Source organism: Cyrtonyx montezumae, unplaced genomic scaffold, assembly GCF_038088225.1.
Source record: "Cyrtonyx montezumae isolate F1298 unplaced genomic scaffold, pur_monq_1.0 scaffold_36, whole genome shotgun sequence".
NCBI lineage: Eukaryota > Metazoa > Chordata > Aves > Galliformes > Odontophoridae > Cyrtonyx > Cyrtonyx montezumae.
In genome coordinates, this window is record NW_027072041.1 from 5,417,156 (window position 1) to 5,440,532 (window position 23,377).

Consider the following 23,377-nt stretch of genomic DNA (forward strand, 5'->3'; position numbering starts at 1 on the left):
TGTTCCCCAAAATGTACGCATAACTTTTTATGCAATTCATCTTTCATTATTAGTACAGCAGCAGAAGTATGTATCTAAAGAAGCATAGACACATTCTGTGTTCAGAGAAGCTAATAACTCAGGGGTTGTGTCTGCAAAATTCACACAAACTATAGTTCTACCCTGCTGTGAAAAGATTTTCTCTGCATACGTGGGACAAATCATGTTATACTTCTGTTGGCAGACTTCTCAGCCAAACCCAGCTGATATTGATGGACAAAAAAAAACCCCAAAAAAACTGTTGTTGATAGGTTTTTGATGGCTTTTTTTTTTTTTTGTCTTCTCCTTCTATGAATAAATTTATTTATTGTTTGATTTTATTTATTTTTTACAAAATGTGTGAGATAGATAGACTTTTAGGGAGATGTTCCATCTCTCTTCTCTGGTCATATTGGTGATCTACCGTTTGTAGTGGAGTAGCAAAGAGGCCAAATGTAGCTACATAATATTGTGCTAAAAGGAAAAACAGGAAAAAGACGTGAAATTCTTCAGGAGACAAAAAATTCATCAAAACATTTTGATGAAATTTTTGACTAGGTCTGCATATCTGTGTCATGCTTTGCATGTATGTACAAGAGAGAAGTTGGTTTTTAAGAGCAGTGTAGGATGAGACAGGAATCTATACATGACCCCAAAATGAATGTCACAATTGACAGACAAGCCAGAATTACTACTGAGGAGACGAGAGAAAATAATAAAGTACTGTTGGAAAGTATTAGCTAATTGCAAGAGATGATGTGTGGAATCTGAAACAAAACCAGTGAAAATCAAGCAGGAACAGATAGAAGTGCAGTGAAATAATGAATCTTTAGTAAAATCCTCCTTCCCATTCTCCACAGATGTGCAGAGGGTCCAAATTTCTGGTTCCCTGACTTGCTGGGGTAGTATGTAGGTTGCTCCAGAATAATGACTCCTATTTATTTCCATGGAAATTGCAGCAGATATGAAAAGTACAATAATAGTGTTTGATAGAGCAAATTTGCAGCTACAAAACACTAGTTTTCCACATAGGCACCGCCATTAGCCATGCATTTTTAACAGCAATGAGCAAGAGCCTGCATTCTGCACTTGTAAAGAGAGTGCCAGTAGAGGTGATGCACTGCTGCTGTCACTATTGATAAAACACACCACCCTCCACCTCACTGTGCTCACACCCACTGTTTGGTCTCCAGAAATGTTCACCAAATGGCAATGAATGTAAATGGATACACTTTTTTTCCTTACTAGTGCGGAATTTAGTGTCACCTCTTTGCTTCATATGCTCTTCCATGTCTGATACTGTTTCGTCAGAATGCCCCTCTGCTGCCATCTGTTGTGACAAAATCTAGCGGAATATTGTTGGGAAGGCTCAAACCTTAATGCTTTACCAACACCATTTGCTTCTGATGTCATAGACAGACACAATAAAATAGGAGGCATTACTTTTGGAGCAGCCCTCATACATCTGTGACTGTGCGTAAACTAATCTTTCCATTTACATCCATTTCACATTCACATCATCAGCATGGAGTGTTAAATGAAGATATGAAAATGGAGATGTCTAGACAGTAGAGTGAAGGAGAAGTGGTTCTAAAACTGGTTCCTGCCCTGTGAAGTTGCAAAGCACATGCCACTGAGTTCGGACAGTTTTCAATCAAAAACTGAATAAGAACCCCAAACCAAAAGTGGTTTTGATTTGTCAAGAGTTCATAGTGTGGGAAAAGGGAGCTACAGGAGTGGACCACTTCAGAAAACTTCTCTTTAGAACAATGAAAACGGTACTATTTTGCGTCATTTTATTTGTGTAGTAGCTAAGATCAGTGAAAGGAAAAGAAAGAAGTTGAAATAGTTACAGTTTGCAACTGGACAGGCTGATAGTGTCTGGAGAATGTGGAATTCATAATACATTTAACTTGGCGCCCTGGAATTTTTTTCTCCGCTTGAAATGTTTTTTTAATGAGAAGTTGCATTTTAGAGACATAACCCTATGTAAACACTAGCCAGGATAATTTGATATTTAACATATTTTGCTGGAGAGAGGAGTCTTTCCAGGTACTTTACTTTTATTAAACTCGCAAAATGGAATTCATCAACAGTTGAGAGAACTCAAGCTTGGATTGTGAACTGTGAGGGGGTTTTATCTTACATTGATGTAGGCTCTCAACACAAAATGCCATAATGAAACTTTCCCTGTGTGAATCTGGATTAAATGAATCTCTGAATTGTTAATTGTTTAAGGTTGACCTAGTAGATGTCCTACAGCTGTCTTTATGCTATTTGTGGTACACAATTGCACTCTGTTAGAAAAACAAATAAACACTCCTTATATGACTAAATAATTCATGTACAGGAAGTAATGTTTCATGCCATGTAACATGAAGTATTATACGAACATATAACATGCACAGGGGTGGGCCTATTTCTTACAGAACCCAGATAGATATTACATTAGATAGATGTTACAGAGAAATGAAGTATAAATGGAAATGTCACTTTTTACTCAGAAGGATGTTCCTGTGCTTGAGAGAGTGTCCTATGAAAGGTGACAGTATTTAGCTTAATCAAAGACCAGTTTAAAACTTTGTTGGCCACACCTGACTGAATTCCAAACAGTGGCTGCTGATAATTAAAGGAGATAATGAAGTTGCACGAATCTGAATTTAATTAATCAGCATGAAATGTACAAATATAAATCAGGAAAATTTCAATTCACATGACTGCATCAGTCATGTGAATTTTCCATTTATCAGTGATGTATCAATGCCCATTTAAGATTACTGGCATTGCTGAAAATGTGTTTTGATTTGTTTGGACTCTACATAATTCTGCCATATTAAGCAAATGTCAGTATGTGGTTACTTACATTAAGTCCCCATTTCAAACAACAAATATTCCAAAGTAATTCGTTTAACTATTCATATATTTAAAATATCTCACTGGGTTAATGCATTAGTGCCCAATTTGTACAACTGATTTGTATGAATCTTCTTTTTGTCAGTTTTTGTTGATATATGGTGTCTTTAAGTTAGTATTTATGATGGACTAGATTAAATGGACTAGGTGACCTGATGTCCCTTCCCATTTCAAAAGCTCTGTGATTAAGAGAGTCTATGAAGCCATGACAATGTGGTTTGCCAGTATAGAACGCTACCCAAATAGTATTTAATGCTACTGGGCAGTCCGAGAATAAAGAAAAAGATGGGAGAGCTGATAGATCAAAAGTAGTGTGCATTACAAAGAGTTTTAGTTTCAAGAATGCTATTTCTTTTCCTAGTTCATCTTGGTATGTTCTAATTTCTTCTCTGAGTCTTCAGCACATCTTTCTTAGTAAGGCAAGACAGCATAAGGGTTGAGCAACAAATAGGCAGTGTAGAAAAGTTGTTTCTAAAGCTGTATTCATCTTACTCATTTTCTGAATTATATTTATGTATAATTCTGAACTCCGATAAATCCTTTTATTTCAGGTTTTTCTCAGTGAAATAGCTTGTTTTATTGTCTATCTCATATCAGATATTTACTGTGGGCAAAAGTCTGCTTCTTAAACATGTGACAGGAAGGAATTTTTATTAAAATCTTTTTGCTCTTTCCAAACAGGGACGAAGAGGCTTAGGTTCAGTTTTTGTTTGGGCATCTGGAAATGGTGGAAGGAGTCGAGACCACTGCTCCTGTGATGGCTACACCAATAGCATTTACACTATCTCCATAAGCAGCACAGCTGAAAGCGGGAAGAAGCCATGGTACCTGGAAGAATGTGCCTCCACACTAGCTACAACATACAGCAGTGGAGAATCCTACGACAGGAAAATAGTATGTTTTTTATTTTTGTTTTGATGTGCACAGATTTATATGTTGCCTGGTGACTTTGTGGGGAGGGAAATAGCTGATTTATACTGAATAATAGGTTGCTTTAGGAAAACAGTTGTGGACTGTTTGACTTCATCCAGTGCTTTAGTCAGTTGGTGTCACCATACTTTCAGTTCCAAATCTGGTCATTTGAAAGCAAGCTGTAAGTTGCAACCTGAAGCAGTTAAGTTCTATCTAGTTCACAGTAGACTTTCCCGCTAAGTTATTTGTTGCCAGCTCTCAGTGGTGCCTTCAAGAGTCCTATTACCATTGCTGTCAAAACAATTTGTTTCATTACTGATATCCAGAAGCCCAATAAGCCTGAGAACACATCGTCCTTTGTTTTGTTTTTAATCCAGTTATCATTAGTTTTTAAACCTCACACAGATACTACATACATACGTATAACATAATTCATAGGTATTCTCACCTGCCTTTCTGTTTTCTTGGATTTGTTTGGATACAGCATCATTCCTCTTACATTCAGTGATTAGAATAATGGAATCACTGAGTCATAGAATGACCCGAGTTGTAAGGGATCCACAGATATGAAGTCCAGCTCCTCGTTCCACAAGGACCATCCAAAATCCACAAGGACCATATTTCTGAGAGCATTGTCCAAAAGCTTCTTGAACTCCTGCAGTTTGGTGCCATGACTGAGCCCTGGAAAGCCTGTACCAACATCCAGTCACTCTCTGGTGCAGACCCTTCCCCTAACCATCAGCTACCTCTCCAGACCTCTCTCTCTACACAGCTCCATTCCGTTCCCTCGGGCCCTGTCAGCGCTGCCCTCTGCTCCCTGTGAGGAGCTGCAGATGCCATGTGGCCTCCCATCAACTCTGCTCTGAGCTGAACAAGCCAAGGGACTTGATCCTCTCCTTGTACATCTTGTCATCTAGACCCTTCAACATCTTCATAATCCTCCTTTGGATGCCCTCTAATAGTTTTATGTGCTTCTTATTATTGTCCCAAAACTGCACATGGTTTGTTCAAATTCTGCCCATTCCTAGTAGCTGGTATATTATAAACAAGATTATGCTTGCTGCTCTTCTTTCCTATGCTACTTCTCACCTCATTCCTAAAAGTTTGTGCATCCATTTTCAGTTATGATCTCATCTTGGATGGAAATTCAGAAATTGTTTTAATTTCCCTTGATATACTATTGATAACATTAAAATTTGCACGTGGTAAATTTGCATTTTAAATATTGAATGCATTAGCTATACATTTCAGTGATCAGTATGCCACTCCTTTCAGACTTCTTGTATTACTATTAATCTACTTTGTCAATATTATCTGCTTTTTCAAATACAGTGCTTTCAATATATTTATCCATTTACCCTGGTGTAACTATTAGGTATTTTAGTATTCTCTTCTTCCTAGTTTATTTATTCTTGTGTATATATTTGCACTTATTCATACCTAAAAAATGAGGGACTTTTTGTGGAGGTTGTTTTCTTTTTTTCTTTTCTTCTTTTTTTCTTTTTTCTTTTCTTCTTTTTTTCTTTTTTTTTTTCTTTTCCTCCAACATGCCTTTGAAGTACTGGTCTCGTATTACCTTCTTTTGGTCATTTCCAAATACCTCCCGTGATGTCAGTGAAGAGTTAAAATTCTTGCAGCTATTTTTTTTATTAGTGTCTGCTTTGTCTTTCAGGATTCTGGGATGCTGGCCATGCCTGCTTGGATTCTTCCTTATTTTCAGATGATCTAATTTTTGTCCTAAACTTATTCTGAGGTACCCCTTCATTCCTGTAATTTTTCTGTTCTTTATTCACTTCTCTCTACAGAAACCTTATCTCTGTTCCTGGCATGTTTCTTATTCTCCTTGATAAGTAATAATAAAGGAATTACTCTGTTCCCTAGGAGTCTGTGGTTAAATTCCTTTTGCTATCCTTTAAAAGTCCTTCACAAACTTCTGTACTTCTAAGTGAGACTAATATTATGTAAAGTCAGCAGAGACCATTGGGATTCTCCAGATCTGACTGGTCTATAGCCAAGTCTGTAGAACTTCCCTGATTCCTTCAAATACAATAGTTGTGATCATCTGATCAGTAATTATTACAAATATGCCTTATCTTTCTTTCAGAGTAAAAAATATCCACTCAGACCTAGTGTAGGTATTGCTAATTATGCATTATCATCAAAAAACATTGTTTGCTGTCTGATCTCATCTACCTTCAGTTTCTAGATATTTGATATCTCTCTTTTAGTCTGAATAGCATGATTAGTTCTGTTTTTATAAATGAAGTTAAGTTTCCTGCATCATTCTGTGTAAAGCATGTTTTCCGAGGAACAGAATCACAGAGTCAAAGAATTGTAGGGCTTGAAAGGGGCCTGTAGAGATCATCTAGTTCAACACCTTTGCTAGAGTATGCTCCTACAATTGGTTGCCCAGAAAAGCATTAGGCAGGTTTTCTCCCCAGAGAAGGAGGTTATGTAACCTTTCTGAGCAGTCTGTTCCAGTGCACTGTCAACTTTACAGTAATTAAGTTTTCCTTCATGTTCAGTCCAAACTTACTGTGTTTCTTTTGTGTCTCTTGCCCCTTATCTTGTCATTGGGCATGACCCCACCCATCTGACACCCGTCCTTAAGATATTTGTAAGCACAGACAAAATCCTCTCTTAGTCTCCTCTTTTCCAGGCTGAACTCTCCCAGGTCTCTCAGCCTTAATCCAAGTAGTAAATGCTCTTCCAAGCCCCTAATCATCTTTGTAGCCCTCAACCAAACACTCTACAGTAGTTCCCTGTCTTTCTTGAACTGAAGATCCCATAACTGAACACAGTGCTGCAGATGTGGCCCCCCAGGGCAAAATAAATGGGGAGGATAACCTCCCTTGACTTGCTGGCTCTTGCACTCCTGGGTACCACTGGCCTTCTTGGCCATGTGGACCCACTGCTGGCTAATGGCCATCCTATTGTCCACCAGGACACTCAGGTCCTTATCCACAGAACTCCTTTCTTGCAGGTCAGATGAGCCCCTGTTTTTACATATGTGTGTGCTTATTACTCCCCAGGTATAGGATTATAAGCCCTTGTTGAACCTGATAAGGTTTCTTTCTGCTCAGCTGTCCAGGCAGTCCTACTCTTCATAGAATCACAGAATCAATCACAGAATTGTAGGTGTTGGAAGGGACCTCTAGAGATCATCAAGTCAACCCCCCTGCCAAAGCAGCTCCCTAGCCCAGGCTGCACATGTAGGTGTCCAGGTGGGTCTGGAACATCTCCAGAGAAGGAGACTCCACCGCCTCTCTGTGCAGCTGTGCCACTGCTCTGTCACTGCACTGTGACTTGCTGAATGGCAGCACAGCCTTCTGATGTGTCAGCTGCTCCTCCCAGCTTTGTATCATCAGCCAAAATAATACATATATATAAAATTATATATATATATATATATATATATATATATATTGTTGTTTTTTTTTACTGCAGAACTTTCCAAGGTGTGGACCCCTCACTGGAACAAACACATACCAAGGTGCCCAGCCTTTCACAAAGTAAATAGAGCTCTCCCCATTGCTATCAGTAGCATCCTCAGGATATCTTATGTTAATGCACTAGGTGCCTCAGGGCACCTATCTTTTCTCCTCCAGAATGGGATATCTGAACCTGTTTCCCTTTTGGTGGGCTGAGGGCAACAGAGGCCATCACTGGTCCCTTTGGACCAGCACATGTCTTTTGCCTCAATTCAGAAAGGACATTGGGGTGCTGGAGCAGGTCCAAAGAAGGGCAGCAAGGCCTGTGGAGGGCCTGGAGAATATGCCATAGGAGGAGCAACTGAAACTAACAGCTGGGGCTGTTTAGTCTGGGGAAGAGGAGGCTGAGGGGAGACTTTATAGCCTTCAAATACCTGAAGGGTAATTGCAGTGAGAGCAGGATTGGTCTCTTCTCACTGCTGACAGGTGACAGGACAAGGGGAAATTGCTTCAAATTGTGCCAGGGGAGGTTCAGGTTTGATATAAGGAAAAACTTATTTACAGAAAGGGTTGTTAAGCACTGGAATAGGCTCCTACACCAGGGAGGTGGTTGAGTCACCTTCCCTGGATGTGTTTAAAAACCATCTGAAAACGGTGCTCAGGGGTATGATTTAGTGGCGGGTTGTTAGAGTTGGGGTAGTATGGTTAGGCTGTGCTTGGTCTTGATGATCTTGAAGTCTTTTCCAACCTGAACAATTCTATGATTCTATGAACATCAGCATAGAGCACCTTAACATGGAATTTGATTCATTCCACAGCATCGGGTCTCCTTACCAAAAGTGGCCCATTGAGCCACTTGTGCAGTTCCATGGCCCAGCTCCACAATAGTGAGCTGAGCATCTTACCTGCTTAGAGGCTGAGAATAGATTGAAATCATTTCAGCTCTAAGACCCCTAGTCACTTTATTGCATAAAACTGCCCTGCCATCGGGAAAAGAATGGCTTGAGAACAGTCCTGAGGAGAAAGATTTGGGAGTGTCATTTGATGAAGGACTCAACATGAGGCAGCAGTGTCTGCTTGCAGCCCAGAAGGCCAACTGTGTCCTGGGTTGCATCAAGAGAAGCGTGATCAGCAGGTATAGGTAGGTGATTCTGCTCCTCTACTGTGCTCTCATGACCCCACCTGGAGTACTGCATCCAGTTCTGGGGCCCCCAACACAAGAAGGATATAGAGCTGTTGGAGCAGGTCCAGAGGAGGGCCACAAAGATGGTAAGAGGGCTGGAACACCTCTACGATGAGGACAGGCTGAGACATTTGGGGCTGTTCAGCCTGGAGAAGAGGTTTCAGGGCAACCTTATAGTGACCTTCCAGTACCTGAAGGGGGCCTATAGAAAAGATCAGGAGGGACTTCTAATAAGGTCATGTAATGACAGGATGAGGGGAAATGGTTTTAATCTGAAAGAGGGTAGATATATTTGTCAAGATATCAGGAATATAGATATCAGGATATTTTCTGTGAGGGTGGTGAAACACTGGAGCAGGTTGCCCAGCAAGGTTAGAGTCATTCAAGGCCAGGCTGGATGGGGCTTTGAGCAACCTGGTCTAGTGGGAGGTGTCCCTGCAGGTTGCTGGGGGTTGGAACTAAATGATCATAAAGATCCCTTCCCACCCAAACCATTCTATGATTCTGTGATTCTATGCCAGGTATTCTCAGGAAAACTGAAAACTTTGGAGAGAACCAGCTACTGGATGGTTCAATTAGTCTTTCACGCTTACCCAGACCAGACAACCAATTTGTAGAGTAGGACCACTAAGACCTCCTCTGGGTGTTCTTCTATCTTTGTTAGATGCACAGATGCACTTGGAAACATGCATCTGTGACTGCCACCTCAATTCTCTTGTCGTTATACAGTAAATCTCACTGGGACCTTTAAGCCTCATTGTTACATTACATGTTCATCACTGTGTGATACTCAATTACACCATTTGACCCTTGTGGTACTAGTTTAGCCTCATTCCAGGCTAGTCTTCATCATCACTTTCTGTGATGTATGAATAGATCCAGCATTCATCAGACATTGTTGGTGTTTTCACCAAGTTTTATGTCATTGTAAGGACAAGAACAAAATCTCAGTAGGCCAGATAGGAAACATCTTAGAATATGTGCTTTTAGGCATATATATATATATATATATATATAATGTAGGTTCTTTAATGTGCTATATTTTGAGACCTAGTAATTATCTTGTGTTAAAACTATGTATTGTATTATCTTTTAATTTAAAATCATTTTCAAAATTGTTTTAATATGTAGTACCACATTATGTGTCTTGCAGAATCTCGACTATTCTACTTTCAACCAATGTGTTGACCAGAATAAATTGCACAAGCTTTTTTTCCAGCAGTCTATGTCATTGACCATTAAATATGTTACTACTGAATGAATTAATTAACAATTAGTTTAAATCCTGCATCAGTTGTTTTACACAATATAAAACTTGGCAAGAAGATGGAATATTTTCAATACTGCTCTCTCTTTCAAAATATTGACACAGTGCTGGTTTTCCCTCAGTCTTCTGGAACATCTCCAGTGTTCAAAGACTTAGTAAAATCAAACAATACAGTATAGCATGTTGCTTTTCCAGCTCTTGTAAAACTCTTCCGTACTTTCCAAACTTCTGATTTTAACTTGATATTTGAAATAGCTATAAAAAGGAAGACAATTTATTTTTCTTGTATCCACTGAAAACTTCTAGATTATTTGCTGAAAGGGGGATATTCAGTAAAATATCCGTTTACTAGAAACTACTATTAACTTTTAACTAAAATCCATCAGTTCTATAGATCCTTTTTCTAATCACATCCTCCATTCTTTTGGGATCAATGCAGTTACACATACCTGTTTTTTTTTTTTTACTGTTACTGCAAAGCATGTCAGTGTGTACAGTGAAGGGTTAAAGCATAAGCATGCTGAGCAGCCATATGAATTAACCTAAGTCTGTTGACTGTTTACTGGAACTTAACTTGCACTCTGGCTACTGTTGTGCAAAGCTACTTAAGTGTTGCGTGCCATAGTATTCAGAGTCCTCAAATGCTTGAATATTAGACTGTGCATATTCTATCCAAGACTCTTTTCCCAGTACTATACTGTCTGTTGACTTCTGAAACACACGGAAGTCCCATCTGTGGCCATTTTACTGCTAGTGCTTGGCATTCAAAGCTAGGCAAGCCTGTTTGCCCTTCTTACATTTTCAGTGACAAAGCAGAGCTGCTTGGAGTATGCAGTAACCCGTATGCGTTGTGTGTAAACCTATAAAGGTAATGACTGTGTGCTTCTGTTATGCTACAGCCAAGTGAGAAAAGACTTGAAATTGTGGAGCAAACATTTCAAACTGAGAATATTGAGCTGTTTTTCAACACGCACCCTCAAGGATATGTGGGCATTGCTCTCACCTTTGTGTCTCTCTTACTACTTCTCACTACATCACATCATACATTTTGTTTGGACTGGTGCTCTTTCTGTCTGAGATTATCTTTACACTTAAGCGAAAAATGATTAGAGTTTACTGTGAAAAATATTAAGAGAAGAATAGAAGAAAAAAGAATAATAGAAAAATTATTGTTAGATTTAATTCTACAAATTCATTTATGCATATAAATTTGTATGCAGTAATCAAATTAGGCATTCAAACTTACCCTCATGCCATTACACAGAAAAAATAACAGTGCTTGATCAAGGACCATTTACTTAATTTGTGGAGTGGGACTCTTGCATCCAAAACAGGAGAGAAGTATATACTACTGAAGTAAATCAGAAGAAGTCACTCAGCGTGGTTTTTACTATCAAAATTTATATAACCCATTCTTATTTATTGTTATATAACTCACCACAAATTCAGACATCATGACATTCTGCAAGGTTGTAGTGTGGAAATATGCATGGCTGCAATCCAGTTTATAGTGTCGGATTCCGCAGTTCCCTTTTATTTTATTTACATGGAGTCCTCCAGTTTGAAATGTACAAGTATAATTATTTTTTTTCTATCTACTCTATGCAGAATGTAATAGAAGGCGCATAAACAGTTACCAAATGTTAGGCACTCCTTGTGATATCTAGAAAGAAGATACATTAAAGTTCTTGTAGTTACTTCTTCTAGTTACTTTTACAAATAGAGGATATAACACAATTTGAGGGGGTTTCTTTCAGACTTGTACCATCACAGCTTAGCAAACAATAATATACATAATTTCATTAACACAACTCTGATTTCCAGGGGGAGTATTTTTTATTGACTTTGAAGTAAAGTAAATGACAGCACATTCTGATCTGAAATGATTCCAGCTAATAGATACTGTCAAACATGCCGTGATGTTAGCATCTTTTATGAGTTCCTTGTTGCACAGAAAAGATAATCAAAATATGCTTGACTTCATGGTGCACCAAATTTATGTTAAGGAATAGGTTAACCCATTAAGGGCAAAATTTCCAAATTTTGGATGCATAACAGGGTGCATTAACATTCCTTTAGCACACAAAAATATCACAGATGCATATTTAATGTATGTATTTTAGAGACTTGTAGAGAAAAGATCTAGAATTAATTTTTTGTGTTTTCAAGAGCAGCTGCAAAGTGCAGATATAGCTTCAGGTGTAGAAGTTTACACTCTGGGACAAAGGCAAATGAGCATTAGGTAAAGACCCTGAAAATCTTTCTTATAGCAGTTATTCCTCAAAAGAGAGACAGTGCAGAACTAGCGATAGTTATGCACAGTTGTTTAAGTATATTTTTTTATTATTCTTGTCTGCTGTTTTGAATGCTAGAGGACAACACTGGGAAAATAGCTTCTCAGCTTAGGACCATATAACTAGTATGTCTAGTACTATTTAATTATGATTATCTATATGGGCATTCATTTACCAGAAATGTTGCACAAATGAATCACATTTCCTACTTTGCTTTTTTCTAAATGACTTCTTAAAGCACTGGTAAATATGTGAAAGTCCCTTATTGTTGTAGCAGGCAGCTTTGCACCACACAGAATCACAGAATTGTAGGGGTTGGAAGACACCTCTAGAGATCATCAAGTCCAACCCCTCTGCCAAAGCAGCTCCATAGACCAAGTTGCACAGGTAGGCATCCATGCGGGTCTTCAGTATCTCCAAAGAAGGAGACTCCACAATCTCTCTGTGCAGCTGTGCCAGTGCTCCATCATCCTTACTGTGAAAAAGTTCCCATGTACATTTGTGCAGAACTTCCTATGCATCAGTTTGTGGCCATTTCCCCTCACCCTTTCGCCACACACTGCTGAGAAGAGTCCAGCCTCATCCCTTTGCCTCCTGCAAATAATAGATGTGAATCAGGTCCCCTCTGAGTCTTCTTTTCTCAAGGCTGAACAGACCCAGGTCTCTCAGTTTTTCCTCATAAGGGAGGTATTCCACACCCTTTATAATCTTTGTAGCCATCCACTGCACTCTTTCAATGAAATCCCTGTCTTTTCTGTAACAGGGAGTCTAGAACCAGACACAGTACTTGAGGTGAAGTCTCACCAGGGCAGAGTAGAGGGAGAGGATCACCTCCCTTGACCTGCTGGCCATGCTGTTTTTAATGCACCCCAGGATGCTGTTGGCCTTCTTGGCAACCAGGGCACACTGCTGGCTCATGGCCAACCTGCCATCCATCAGGATACCCAGGCCCCTCTCCTCAAAGCTCTTATCCAGCAAGTCATCCTGCAACCTGTACTGGTGCATGTAGTTATTCCTCCCTAGGTGCAAGACTCTACAATTGCTCTTGTTAAACCTTATCTTGTTTCTTACTGTCTAACTCTCCAGCCTGTCCAGGTCTCTCTGAATGGCAGCACAACCTTCTGTCATGTCAGCCATTCCTCCCAGCTTTGTATCATCAGCAAACTTGCTGAGGATGGACTCTATCCTCTCATTAAGATCATTGATGAAGATGTTGAACAGGACCAGACCCAGCACCCACCCCTGAGAAACACTTCTAAGTACAGGCCTCCAAGTGGAGTCTGCACCACCTATCACAACCCTCTGAGCTCTGCCAGTCAGCCCATTCTCAACCCACCTCACCATCCACTCATCTATTCCAGACTTCTTCAACTTTGTTATAAGGATGCTGTGGGAGACAGTGTCAAATGCCTTGCTGAAATCAAGGTAGACTACATCCATTGCTCTCCTCCCATCCACCCAGCCAGTAATGACATCACAGAAGGCCACCAGATAGGTAAACCCATTCTACCTGCTCCTGATAACTCTTTTCTCTTCCAGTTGCCTGGAGATGGCATCCAGAACAAACTGTTCTATCACCTTTCCAGGGATGGAAGTGAGGCTGACTGGCCTGTAGGTCCCCGGCTCCTCCTTCTTCCCCCTTTTGAATACTGGAGTAACATTGGCTATCCTCCAGTCTTCAGGCACCTCTCCCATTCTCCAAGACCTCTCAAAGATGATAGAGGGCAGTTCAGCAGTCACCTATGCCAACTCCTTCAACACACTTGGATACATCCCATTGAGGCCCATGGATTTATGAACACTGATGTTGCCTAGATGCTCTTGGACCATCTCCTCCCTCAGCAATGGGAGCCTTCCACTCCTTAGACCCTCTCACTTACCCCTGCAGTCCATGAGTCCTGAAGGGGAGTTCCCAGAGTGAAGACAGAAACAGAGAAGGTGTTCAGAATCTCCACCTTCTCTGCAATCCCCATTATCAGAACACCCCCTCATATAGTAGGGGCCTCACATTTTCCCTAGTCTTTCTTTTACTGTTGACATACTTTAAAAAACCTTTCTTATAATCCTTTAGCTCCTTTGCTAGATCCTCTTCCAGGTTGGCTTTGGCCTGGCTCATCACATCCCTGTAGGCCCCACACAGTCCTTTGCTCACTCTCCCCCTTCCCAGTGGAATGAAAGAGACAACCCAAAAAAACACAAAGTAGAGCTCACAGGTTGAAATAATAAAAAAAAAAAGAATAGGAAAAAAAGCTAATATTTATGACATTCATATATAAATTTATAACAAGTGATGCACAATTGCTCACTATCCACCAACCAATACCCAGCCTGTTCCCAAGCAATGACAAGCCCCACAGTGAACTCCGATGCATGATACGGAATGTCCTTTTAGCCAGTTGGTGTCAACTGCCCTGGTTCTGTCCTCTCCCAGCTCAGTGTGCCCCTCCAGCCCCCTTGCTGGCAGGACAGTAGGAGAATCTGAGAAAATTAAAACATCCTTCACTCTGTACAGCGCTGCTCAATAACAAGTAAAAGGTCAGTGTGTTACTAACATTGTTTTTCTCATAAAACCACAGCGGCATCATATCAGACACTATGAAGAAAAACAACTGTCCAGCTGAAACTAAAACACAGATGTAACTTACAAACGTATTACATGACTTGCCTTCTGAAATTAATTTATCTACTTCTACTTCTCCTACTTTGTTTTCTAAAAAATACTTTGTCATCTCCTCTGTTTCTTTCTCTGGGAAGGCATATTTCTGCCTTGATTATGTGCTTTTGCCTTAGGCAGAACTTGAAACAAAAATAAACAAAAAAGCGTAATTCCTTAAAACACAAATAAAAATCCGCTCTTATTAAGAAACTCTTTCAGAGTACCAGGATACATTACACCATCTATTTTGAGTAGATATAGGTATACAAAGTTGAACTGAAGGTTTTTGTTAAATGCTTGTCGCTGATAAGAGCACAGATTCATAGAAACCAACACATCTTGAGGAATTGTAGTAGAAGGTAAAAATCAATTCCGTCAGTTCAGACAGCTCATGTTATGAAATTTGAAATAACAAGAAATAAGGAGATTTAGGAAAAGTGAGCATTTTCTTTACTGGGGAACATCCCATTTTTGACCTTAGGCATTAACTTCTCAGCTGGTGAAACTTTTGGAACAACGATTTTGAAGTCTTAATAATGACTGTACAGAAATGGCATTTCCTTATCTCTTCAGGACAAGTTGCTTATTTAAAGCTATTAATGTGTGCCTAGAGTATGTTATTTAGTGAATCTGTGCCTCTTCTGAGACCTATTGGACTTGTATATATGGCAGCTAACACTACTGTAATAAATTGTGATTGTTAGAATTTCTGTCTGCGTTTCACTAGGGTCTGTCCTACATTGTTAATTTTGTGTTCATTTAACTAAGCCAGTACCACAGTCATTGTCTTCCATCAAATTCATTGTCTTCTATCAAATCTAGTTGTTTAAGAGCTAGAAGTAGATAGACCTTAAGATCCTATAATTGTTGTATGGGCTTATCTTGGGTAGTTTCACCAGCATTTTCATAAGTCATGATGTTATTATATGATTGTTGAAGCATATAAATGTTGTACTGAGTGACAGATTAAAAAATTCCTGTTTATCTCCTTCCTATTGAAGAGAATGACAGCTAATATAAGCTAATGGAAGCTTCATGGTGCTGTCAAATACCATATCTTTTTATTGTGATTAAAGATGTTGCCCTAATGTGGTTTAGGAATTTGGAGCACTGTTTTTCTTCTTGAAGGTTTCTCACTTGCTGGTGGTCTCATACTCTTTTTCTCAAGGTAGACACAATAGTTTCTCTGACAGTGAACCCATAGTGCTGAAAAATATGCCTTAGATCTTGGAGGTAATTTACACCTAACATCTCAGCTCCTGTCAGTAACTTCCCTTTGAAAAAGCTCAAATGGGATTTCCACTTAGGGAGCTGTCTTCACACATTTTCAGCTGAAATATTTACTCAGCGAAGGAAAGAGATAAGGGGTTGTAGTTCAAGCTGCTGCCACAACATCTGCTTGTAGCTTGAGAGACAACACTGCTCAAGAAAGAGATGTCATGGTTTTATTATGCTTGATATTTATAGCTACAGGACAATAAAAAGCTCTGGAAGCATGTTATTCCAGAGGATCAGAAACAAAGATAGCACAATGCAGTATGGTTATCACTGTATTAAGAGGCTGTCCCTTACGGTAAAGTTGTGATGGCTCCCTGCCTGAGCTCCTGTAGGCTTTATTATCCTCCTGAGGAATGAGCCTGCTCCACCACTTTTTTCAGGGGAAGAGATACTTGTCTCCTCCAACAGAGAATACAGAAGAGACAATAATATGCTAGTCAGATTTTTCTACCCCCATTCCTGGCCTCTCTTACACTCCCTGCCACTACATTGAGAGCTGTTCTCCTGAGAAGCATACTTGAAGCTTTTAAGTCACCCTATAGTCCTTAGTCATGTTAATCTCACCTGCAAAATCACTTTTTTGTTGTTTCTTTTTTTTTTCCTTGCACATATAGGTGGTGTGGTATTAGGTCTGTTCCTGCTGCAGTTTCTTAATGCTGTCAGGACATTTATGGAATCTGTTTATATATCCACTGATATTGATTTTCATTGTATAAATTAATGCACAGTTCATAGGAGGGAAGGTAAGAGACAAAGAAATTATAAGAACATTTTATTTATAGGGTACAGCTTTTAGCTGATATTAGATAGAAGAAATTATTTCAATAGAGTGTCTCTGCTTTTATGAATGATATTATTAGGACAAAAAAAGATACCTTCTTGGCTTCGTTATTCTTGAATCCGACCTTTGATGAGTTCACTGATTTAAGGATATGACATTATGAATGATTTAATCTGTCTTTTTCCATTTCTAGAGTCTTTCATTTTGTTTCACTTGCTGACTGCTTGATTTCAGCAATGACTCTGCAGTGCTGCTAGTTTCGTCTTCTCGAATATAAGTCTTTTGTGTCTGCTTATATATTATTGTCCATGAAAACATCTAGTAGCCGTATAGACTTTGTATAGCACATATCGTACTAAATATTGCTAATGTAAATGTGTGAAACCTCTACCTCATACATGTAATTATTTTACTGTACCTATATGCAATGTGGCTGTTTCTTCAGGTCAAATTTTGTATACCTTCCAGTATCAAATCTAGACGGACATTCTTACATGCTCTGCACTTAATGATATTTTGATCCTCTGATCCTCTCCTTCACTTCTCTTTGTGCACATCCATTTTGGAAATGAAGTACGATGCTAGTGAATTAATGAAACAGCGACACAAGAATTTTCTGTACCTTGGTGAGAAACTTTGTAAACAACTTTTGCTCTCAGGCATGTACTTGATTAGTGACTGAATTTCAAGGATCAAGTTTCGAGAATTAAGATTTGACCTCACAGGTCACTGGGATTTCTACCTTCATGAAGGTTTCTGTCCTGTGGACTGCCGTTCATTAGCAACTGTTCACAACTCCATGTACATTCTCCGTGAGCTGCTGTTAGGTAGTAGTGATTTCTCTTCTCTACTTCTTTACTCTTTCTAGAACCTATTCCTTCAAAAACCAAAGACTATAGATCAGTGTCACTTCATATTAATTTTGACTGAAAGAGGAACATTTAGAAAAAGCTTTGTGTGTTATTTATTATCTTACAGAAATATTGCAAGAAAATTTATTACGAGATGGGAGCACTCCAACACTACTAAGTAAACAGCAGTCTTTTTAGTTGGTGTGAATATCCAACCTTTTGGCTTACTTGATCCACATGGAGTGAAGAGAAATTATCTTGAGCCTCAAATGAAATGCATAATATAATTAATGTAATGCAACTTTTTTTTTAATATCTTCTTTATTAACATAAAAAATAACAGCAAAAACATAAAAATAGTGGGACATTTGACCTTGTTTTTGTGAAACTAATGCATCAGTCTGATTCAGTGGCAGTGGAAGATTTTTGGAGAAATTCTACTCTTTGTGTGCTTCATCCTTGAAAACAGTTGTTCATAAATGTGCGAACTACCGAAAAGCACTGATGTGAATAAAGTGTGACTGTGAAGCAAGGGATATTTTCCGCTGATAAGAGAGAGTTTATAGAAGTCCAATAGAGAGGCATGATGAGGCTTTTATTTGGATTGCTTGCAACTCTATTCATTCCACTTGAAAATTTGCAGGTAGTGTAATTATGTTGACTGAAAAGGACGTTGCAAATAAACCAAAAAAAGAAGACTTTTTTTGTTTTGTTTTGGGGTTTTTTTTGCCAGTCTTGAAACCTATTCTCAAAATACTTTATCGCAATGGAAAGCATGGCTGCATTTTTTTTTTTTTTTTTTTTTTTTTTGCTGTTCACAAGGCTTTGTTTAACCAGTGTGTCAAAATGCATACAATGATTTGCCATCACTTGAGTTATCACTGCACTGTGCCCTGCCCATACCCCAGTTTCAGCCCAGACATTGATGATCACTCATCAGTGTTTGGTGGTCATGAGTGACAGATTTGTGCCTGGTGCTAGGCAGGGCAGAGCCACAACCATGATGGCTCAGGGCAGTGGACAGCCACAGGACAGGCCATGCTAGGCTCCATGCAGGCTGTAAGCTGCAGGTTGGATGTGCCTGCTTTATGAGGTTTTATGCATCCATTTAGATTGCATATAAAGGAATATAGCAACACACAGTCCAGCAGTATTACACAATTTAAAGCTGCAAATAACTAAGGTGGCTTTTAGGCTAAATTTATGACTACAACAGGATTTTCAGATCATTTCCTGCATAATTTCATGTAAATTATTGCATAAACATTAAAAAGGTCCATTAATTAAACACAGAAGTTTGCATGAGCAGAATCGTATAGTATCTTATACTTCAAGCATTACAGCAAGCAACCCAGTTAACATCTCTGTACCTTGGTTTTAAGTATCTAAAGTGTACCTAACCATTCTATGATGGGGACATTGTGAACTTAAGTTCGTTTCTGTTTGTAAAGCACTTTGAGGTTCCTGGATGGTGCAAAGTGCAAAATAGAAGGGCAGAGTACTAACTGTGCTGTTAAAAAATTCCATGTATTTTCTTAATATTCTGGTCTTTTTGTTGATCTTGCTGTGAAAAAAACATATACTAACTTGTCTTTTCAGTGCAGTACAATCTTCAAGTGTTCAGACAACTTTTTCCCTTGCAATGAAAGAAGTAAATACCCTCCACACATGCAACTCATTTGAGCAAATGAAACCTGTTCTGATTTCTGAAGCTATGTTCTAAATTTCACACATTCAATTTCTTCCAGATCACCACAGACCTGAGGCAGCGTTGCACAGACAGCCATACTGGAACCTCAGCCTCTGCACCAATGGCTGCAGGCATCATTGCACTGGCACTGGAAGCAAAGTAAGATCTGAGTTATACTCTGAAAAAATAATGAAAAAAATAAACATACAGATCGATCTTTTTCACTCATCTGGCACCTTCATTCAGGGATCTCAAAGTGCTTTAGAAACTTCAGTGTGGTAATTCACAGTACGGTTAGAACAGTGGAGAAGTTTTTGGCTATTTCATCTGTGGGAAAGCTAGCAGCATGGAAATGATGGCACACTACGCAGGGTGTTGAAATGGTGTTGACCACAGATAGCTTCCACTAAATGATTTGTGGTATTTATCATCACAGTGCCTTATGGTTCCATTGTAGTGCTGCTGAGATGCATTGTACTCCGCAGGCCTTCTGCACTCGTCGTGCTTCTCTTTGCAGTGTCTGTTCATGAGTGTGAAGGAGAATGCTAAGAAAGTGTTAAACTACCAAATCTAGAAAAAAATACTGTAGGAAAAATAAAAATTCTCAACTGCTGTGTGCTGATAAAAGAAGCCTGTCTTTTTTGATGAAGTTCTACATCTGTAAAACTCATGGATAGTGTACTTCCACAGTCCTTCTACATTTAGCTCAGAAAATTTTCAATTCTTTAGACCTCTTCTCAACGGCAGGCATTTGTTCCTTGTCTTTAATACATATCTTTAATCTGCTTTATGAAAAAATGGAGACTGGAGATTCATCTGACAGAACTGTGTTTCAAAACATCTTGCATTAGTTTTCACTCTGTTGTGTAATATTGCAGGAAAAGGTTGCAATGCTCTGCCCCGAATCTTGTTTTAAATCAAATGGTTCTAAGTGCTAGGAGATTTATTCTGTTAGATTCTGAAGAAAATCAGTTTCCTTTAGGGGTGGTCCTTTGAATGCATTAAAAGGTATGATCATAATAGTCATTTCAAATTGTGTATAACTCATAACAGCAGGGTTGTTTCCATTTTTAATGTTGTTTTTTTAAAGAAATCGTGAGCCAATGCTCAACACAGAATACATTTGTGCTATTGAGTTATAGTCATGAAAATTAGAGTTTGTAATTGAAATCCTGATATAATCTTAAGTAGTGCAGAACTAATATCATTATAATTACATTTTCTTAATTCAGTCATTAGAAGCAAAGCTATTATGAAATGTTAATATGTTACTATTTCAGAAAAAGACATTTTTTTCAATCTCTTTTTAATCACAGTTTTTAAACCCTTAAATTTTCTTCTAAACAAACTGCACATGCAGATGATGTTGCATGTACAAAAACTTCATTCTGACAAAAGTTGTTACTCGTTTCTTCTTAATGAATTAGCATACCATGTAATTCACAGTTTGCATTTTTTATAATTCATTTTTATAGTTCATTTCTGACAAATAACAGGAAATTTTATCACATAATACCTTCAGTTGAGCTATTGTTCTGTGTGACATTCTATCACAAACTGAAAACACTTTGCATTTTATTTTTCTATGTACTTTGGTGATTATATGTCCAAGGGAAAACCATGTTAGTGCCTTCAGACTGGCATGGTTTGACCAAAATTTATGATTTCTATAACAAGTACGTTAGGAAGAAGGGCAAGAGTGTACAATAACTTTATGTGTGGTGAAAACAGAATGTACCAGTCACTTATTCTGTATTTGCCATAATCTGTTGCATAGTCCTAATGTGCAGTTTCAGTATATGGAGGCTTCTCACTTATTTCCAAATCTTAGCCTGAGTATTTAACTTGCTGCAAAGGATTTACACAAATAATGGCATACATGTAATTTTCTCTTTTGTGTTCCATTCACTAACTTGAGTTCTTACAACAAAAATGGAGCCAAGGGAGGAAAGTGGAAGAGGATAACTTTTTCCAAAATTCTCTTGCTGTTTTCTCCCATAAAATAATCTAAATCTATGTCTAGGTTTGAAGAAATATTGAACGTTGTGAAGGTACAGATTGTGAAGTAAGACCTTAAATACTGCAAGATCATGTCATAACATTCAGTTTTAATGTCTGAGATGTGCACATGTGAAAACAACTCTGATGATTTTAAATAATTTCTGAATCACAGAATGCTTTGGGTTGAAAGGGACCTTAAAGATCACCCAGTTCTAACCCCCTGCCATGGGCAGGGCTGCCACCCGCCAGCTCAGCTGCCCAGGGCCCCATCCAGCCTGGCCTTGAGCACCTCCAGGAATGGGCCATCCACAGCTTCTCTGGGCAGATTCTGCTAGTGCCTCCCCACCTTCTGAGTAAAGAGAGCTTCCACTTAACAGCTAACTTATATCTTCCCTTTTTTAGTTTAAAGCCACCCGCCCTTCTCCTGTCACTGTCATGCCATGTAAAACATAAGTCTCACTCCTGTTTATAAGTTTGTTCAGCAAATATTGAGAACGTTAGTGAGTACCTGTTTTTCACCTGGAGGAATTCAGTTTCACACCATTGCTCCATACACACTTCCATGTTAGATGCTATTCTGTCAGACTGTCCCTGTGCTGCCATCCGTCACATGGCAGCAACATGTAATGGAATGCTGACAGGGAGGTTCAGCCTCTGCAGATGATATTGTGTCTTAGCAGAAGGACTTACTGGGACTATTTGCATTCAAACAAAGTCTGTTTTTTATGTAGATTCTTCCTTAAATTCCATATTAGTGACTCTGTTAAAAGGATAAGTGTTTATGTGAGATATACAAAAAAAGATTAGTTGGAAAGGGCGTTTCCAAGGTTAATTATACTCTTCATATAGCAAACTGCACAAAAATTGGAGCACTTAGTTCTGAACACTTCTCAAATATGTCTGTAATAATGTATAGTTTTATTCCATTTTTTGCTGGAAAACACAGAATGTACCGTGGAAGAGTTTGAAGCCTAAAAAGTTGTTTTCCCCCAGAAGCCAAGTTCTGTTCTTGAGGGACGTCAGGAGTCAACTGGAGCACTAGTCTGGCCTTTATTTGAGATAGAATAGCCAAGTTATTTCAGCTCACACGCAAAGGTACATTAAAACAATGGAAAATGAGTGAGGCGGATTTCTGCTCCAAGCTGCCACTTCTTTCTTTGGTAAGCCCCATATGGTAAATAAGATTGGCAAATAGTAGTAAGCAGTTAACCTGATTTGAATGATGCACTTAGATGGTTTTCCAACTGGAATCTGGTTCTGAGATCCTGACAACAAAGAGTTTTGTGAGGGTAGCCCACTGACTAACCCAATTTAAAATAAAGTGAACACATCTTTGTTACAAATTGTACTTTCAGCCCAGTATTTGAAATATCAACTGGTACATTTTCCTTCAGGATCTTAAAAGGGTAACTGAGGTTGAGAGTGTTTGTTTGGAATTCTCGTGAGAAATGCAGTAATTGCCACACAAAGAAAGCTATTTTTGAGACTTCATATTCTGTGATCTTCTTGTAGTGTTCTGTGATTTTCTTATAGTACTTTGATCACTTCCCAGTGTACCTAGTTGGTTCTACAAATAAATGCTTGGTTTTATATTACATGTCATAGATGGTATGTAATGCTGAATTTTGCTAGTTGTAAATGAGCAGGTAGGGGAGGAAGTGTAATGGTCAAATAGTCAACAGCGGTAGCAATCTTATTCCTAAAAAATAAACTATTTGTGTTGCATAGTACCATCCACTGTTGATATCAGAAATACACTCTCACTGATTAAAGGCTTGAATTTCATATTTGGATTAATAAGCCATGAGAGACAGTATGATGCATTGATTCTAGTGGGCATTGTTCCAGGTTCCTATAGAAAAGCCAAATAATAATAATAATAAAATCTTATGTTGCTTCAGCACTGCCAAAAAATATATCCTCAAGTAAACTGAACATGCCACTGTCTAAAAGCCAACACATGATTTCCAGTCCATGATATATAAACCTCAATTACATGAGTAAGAAATAGCACCTGAAATTGAAGAATTAATCTACAGTATTTCCACATTTTCTGAGCAGTGTAGATGTGGAGAGACTCTGTACCTTCTCCTCATATGATT

The 23,377-nt window shown here is 38.7% G+C and overlaps 1 protein-coding gene across 3 annotated transcripts in view; it reads left to right on the plus strand.

Annotated features, from left to right (window-relative positions):
* Nucleotides 1-23,377, plus strand: part of PCSK5 (proprotein convertase subtilisin/kexin type 5) — a 265,589-nt gene that overhangs the window by 120,152 nt on the left and 122,060 nt on the right. For all 3 annotated transcript variants that reach the window (XM_065745519.1, XM_065745517.1, XM_065745518.1), the window contains exons 8-9: nucleotides 3,613-3,825; nucleotides 19,333-19,433. In XM_065745519.1, the coding sequence (XP_065601591.1) occupies nucleotides 3,613-3,825; nucleotides 19,333-19,433 (314 nt within the window). The remainder of the gene's footprint in view (nucleotides 1-3,612; nucleotides 3,826-19,332; nucleotides 19,434-23,377) is intronic.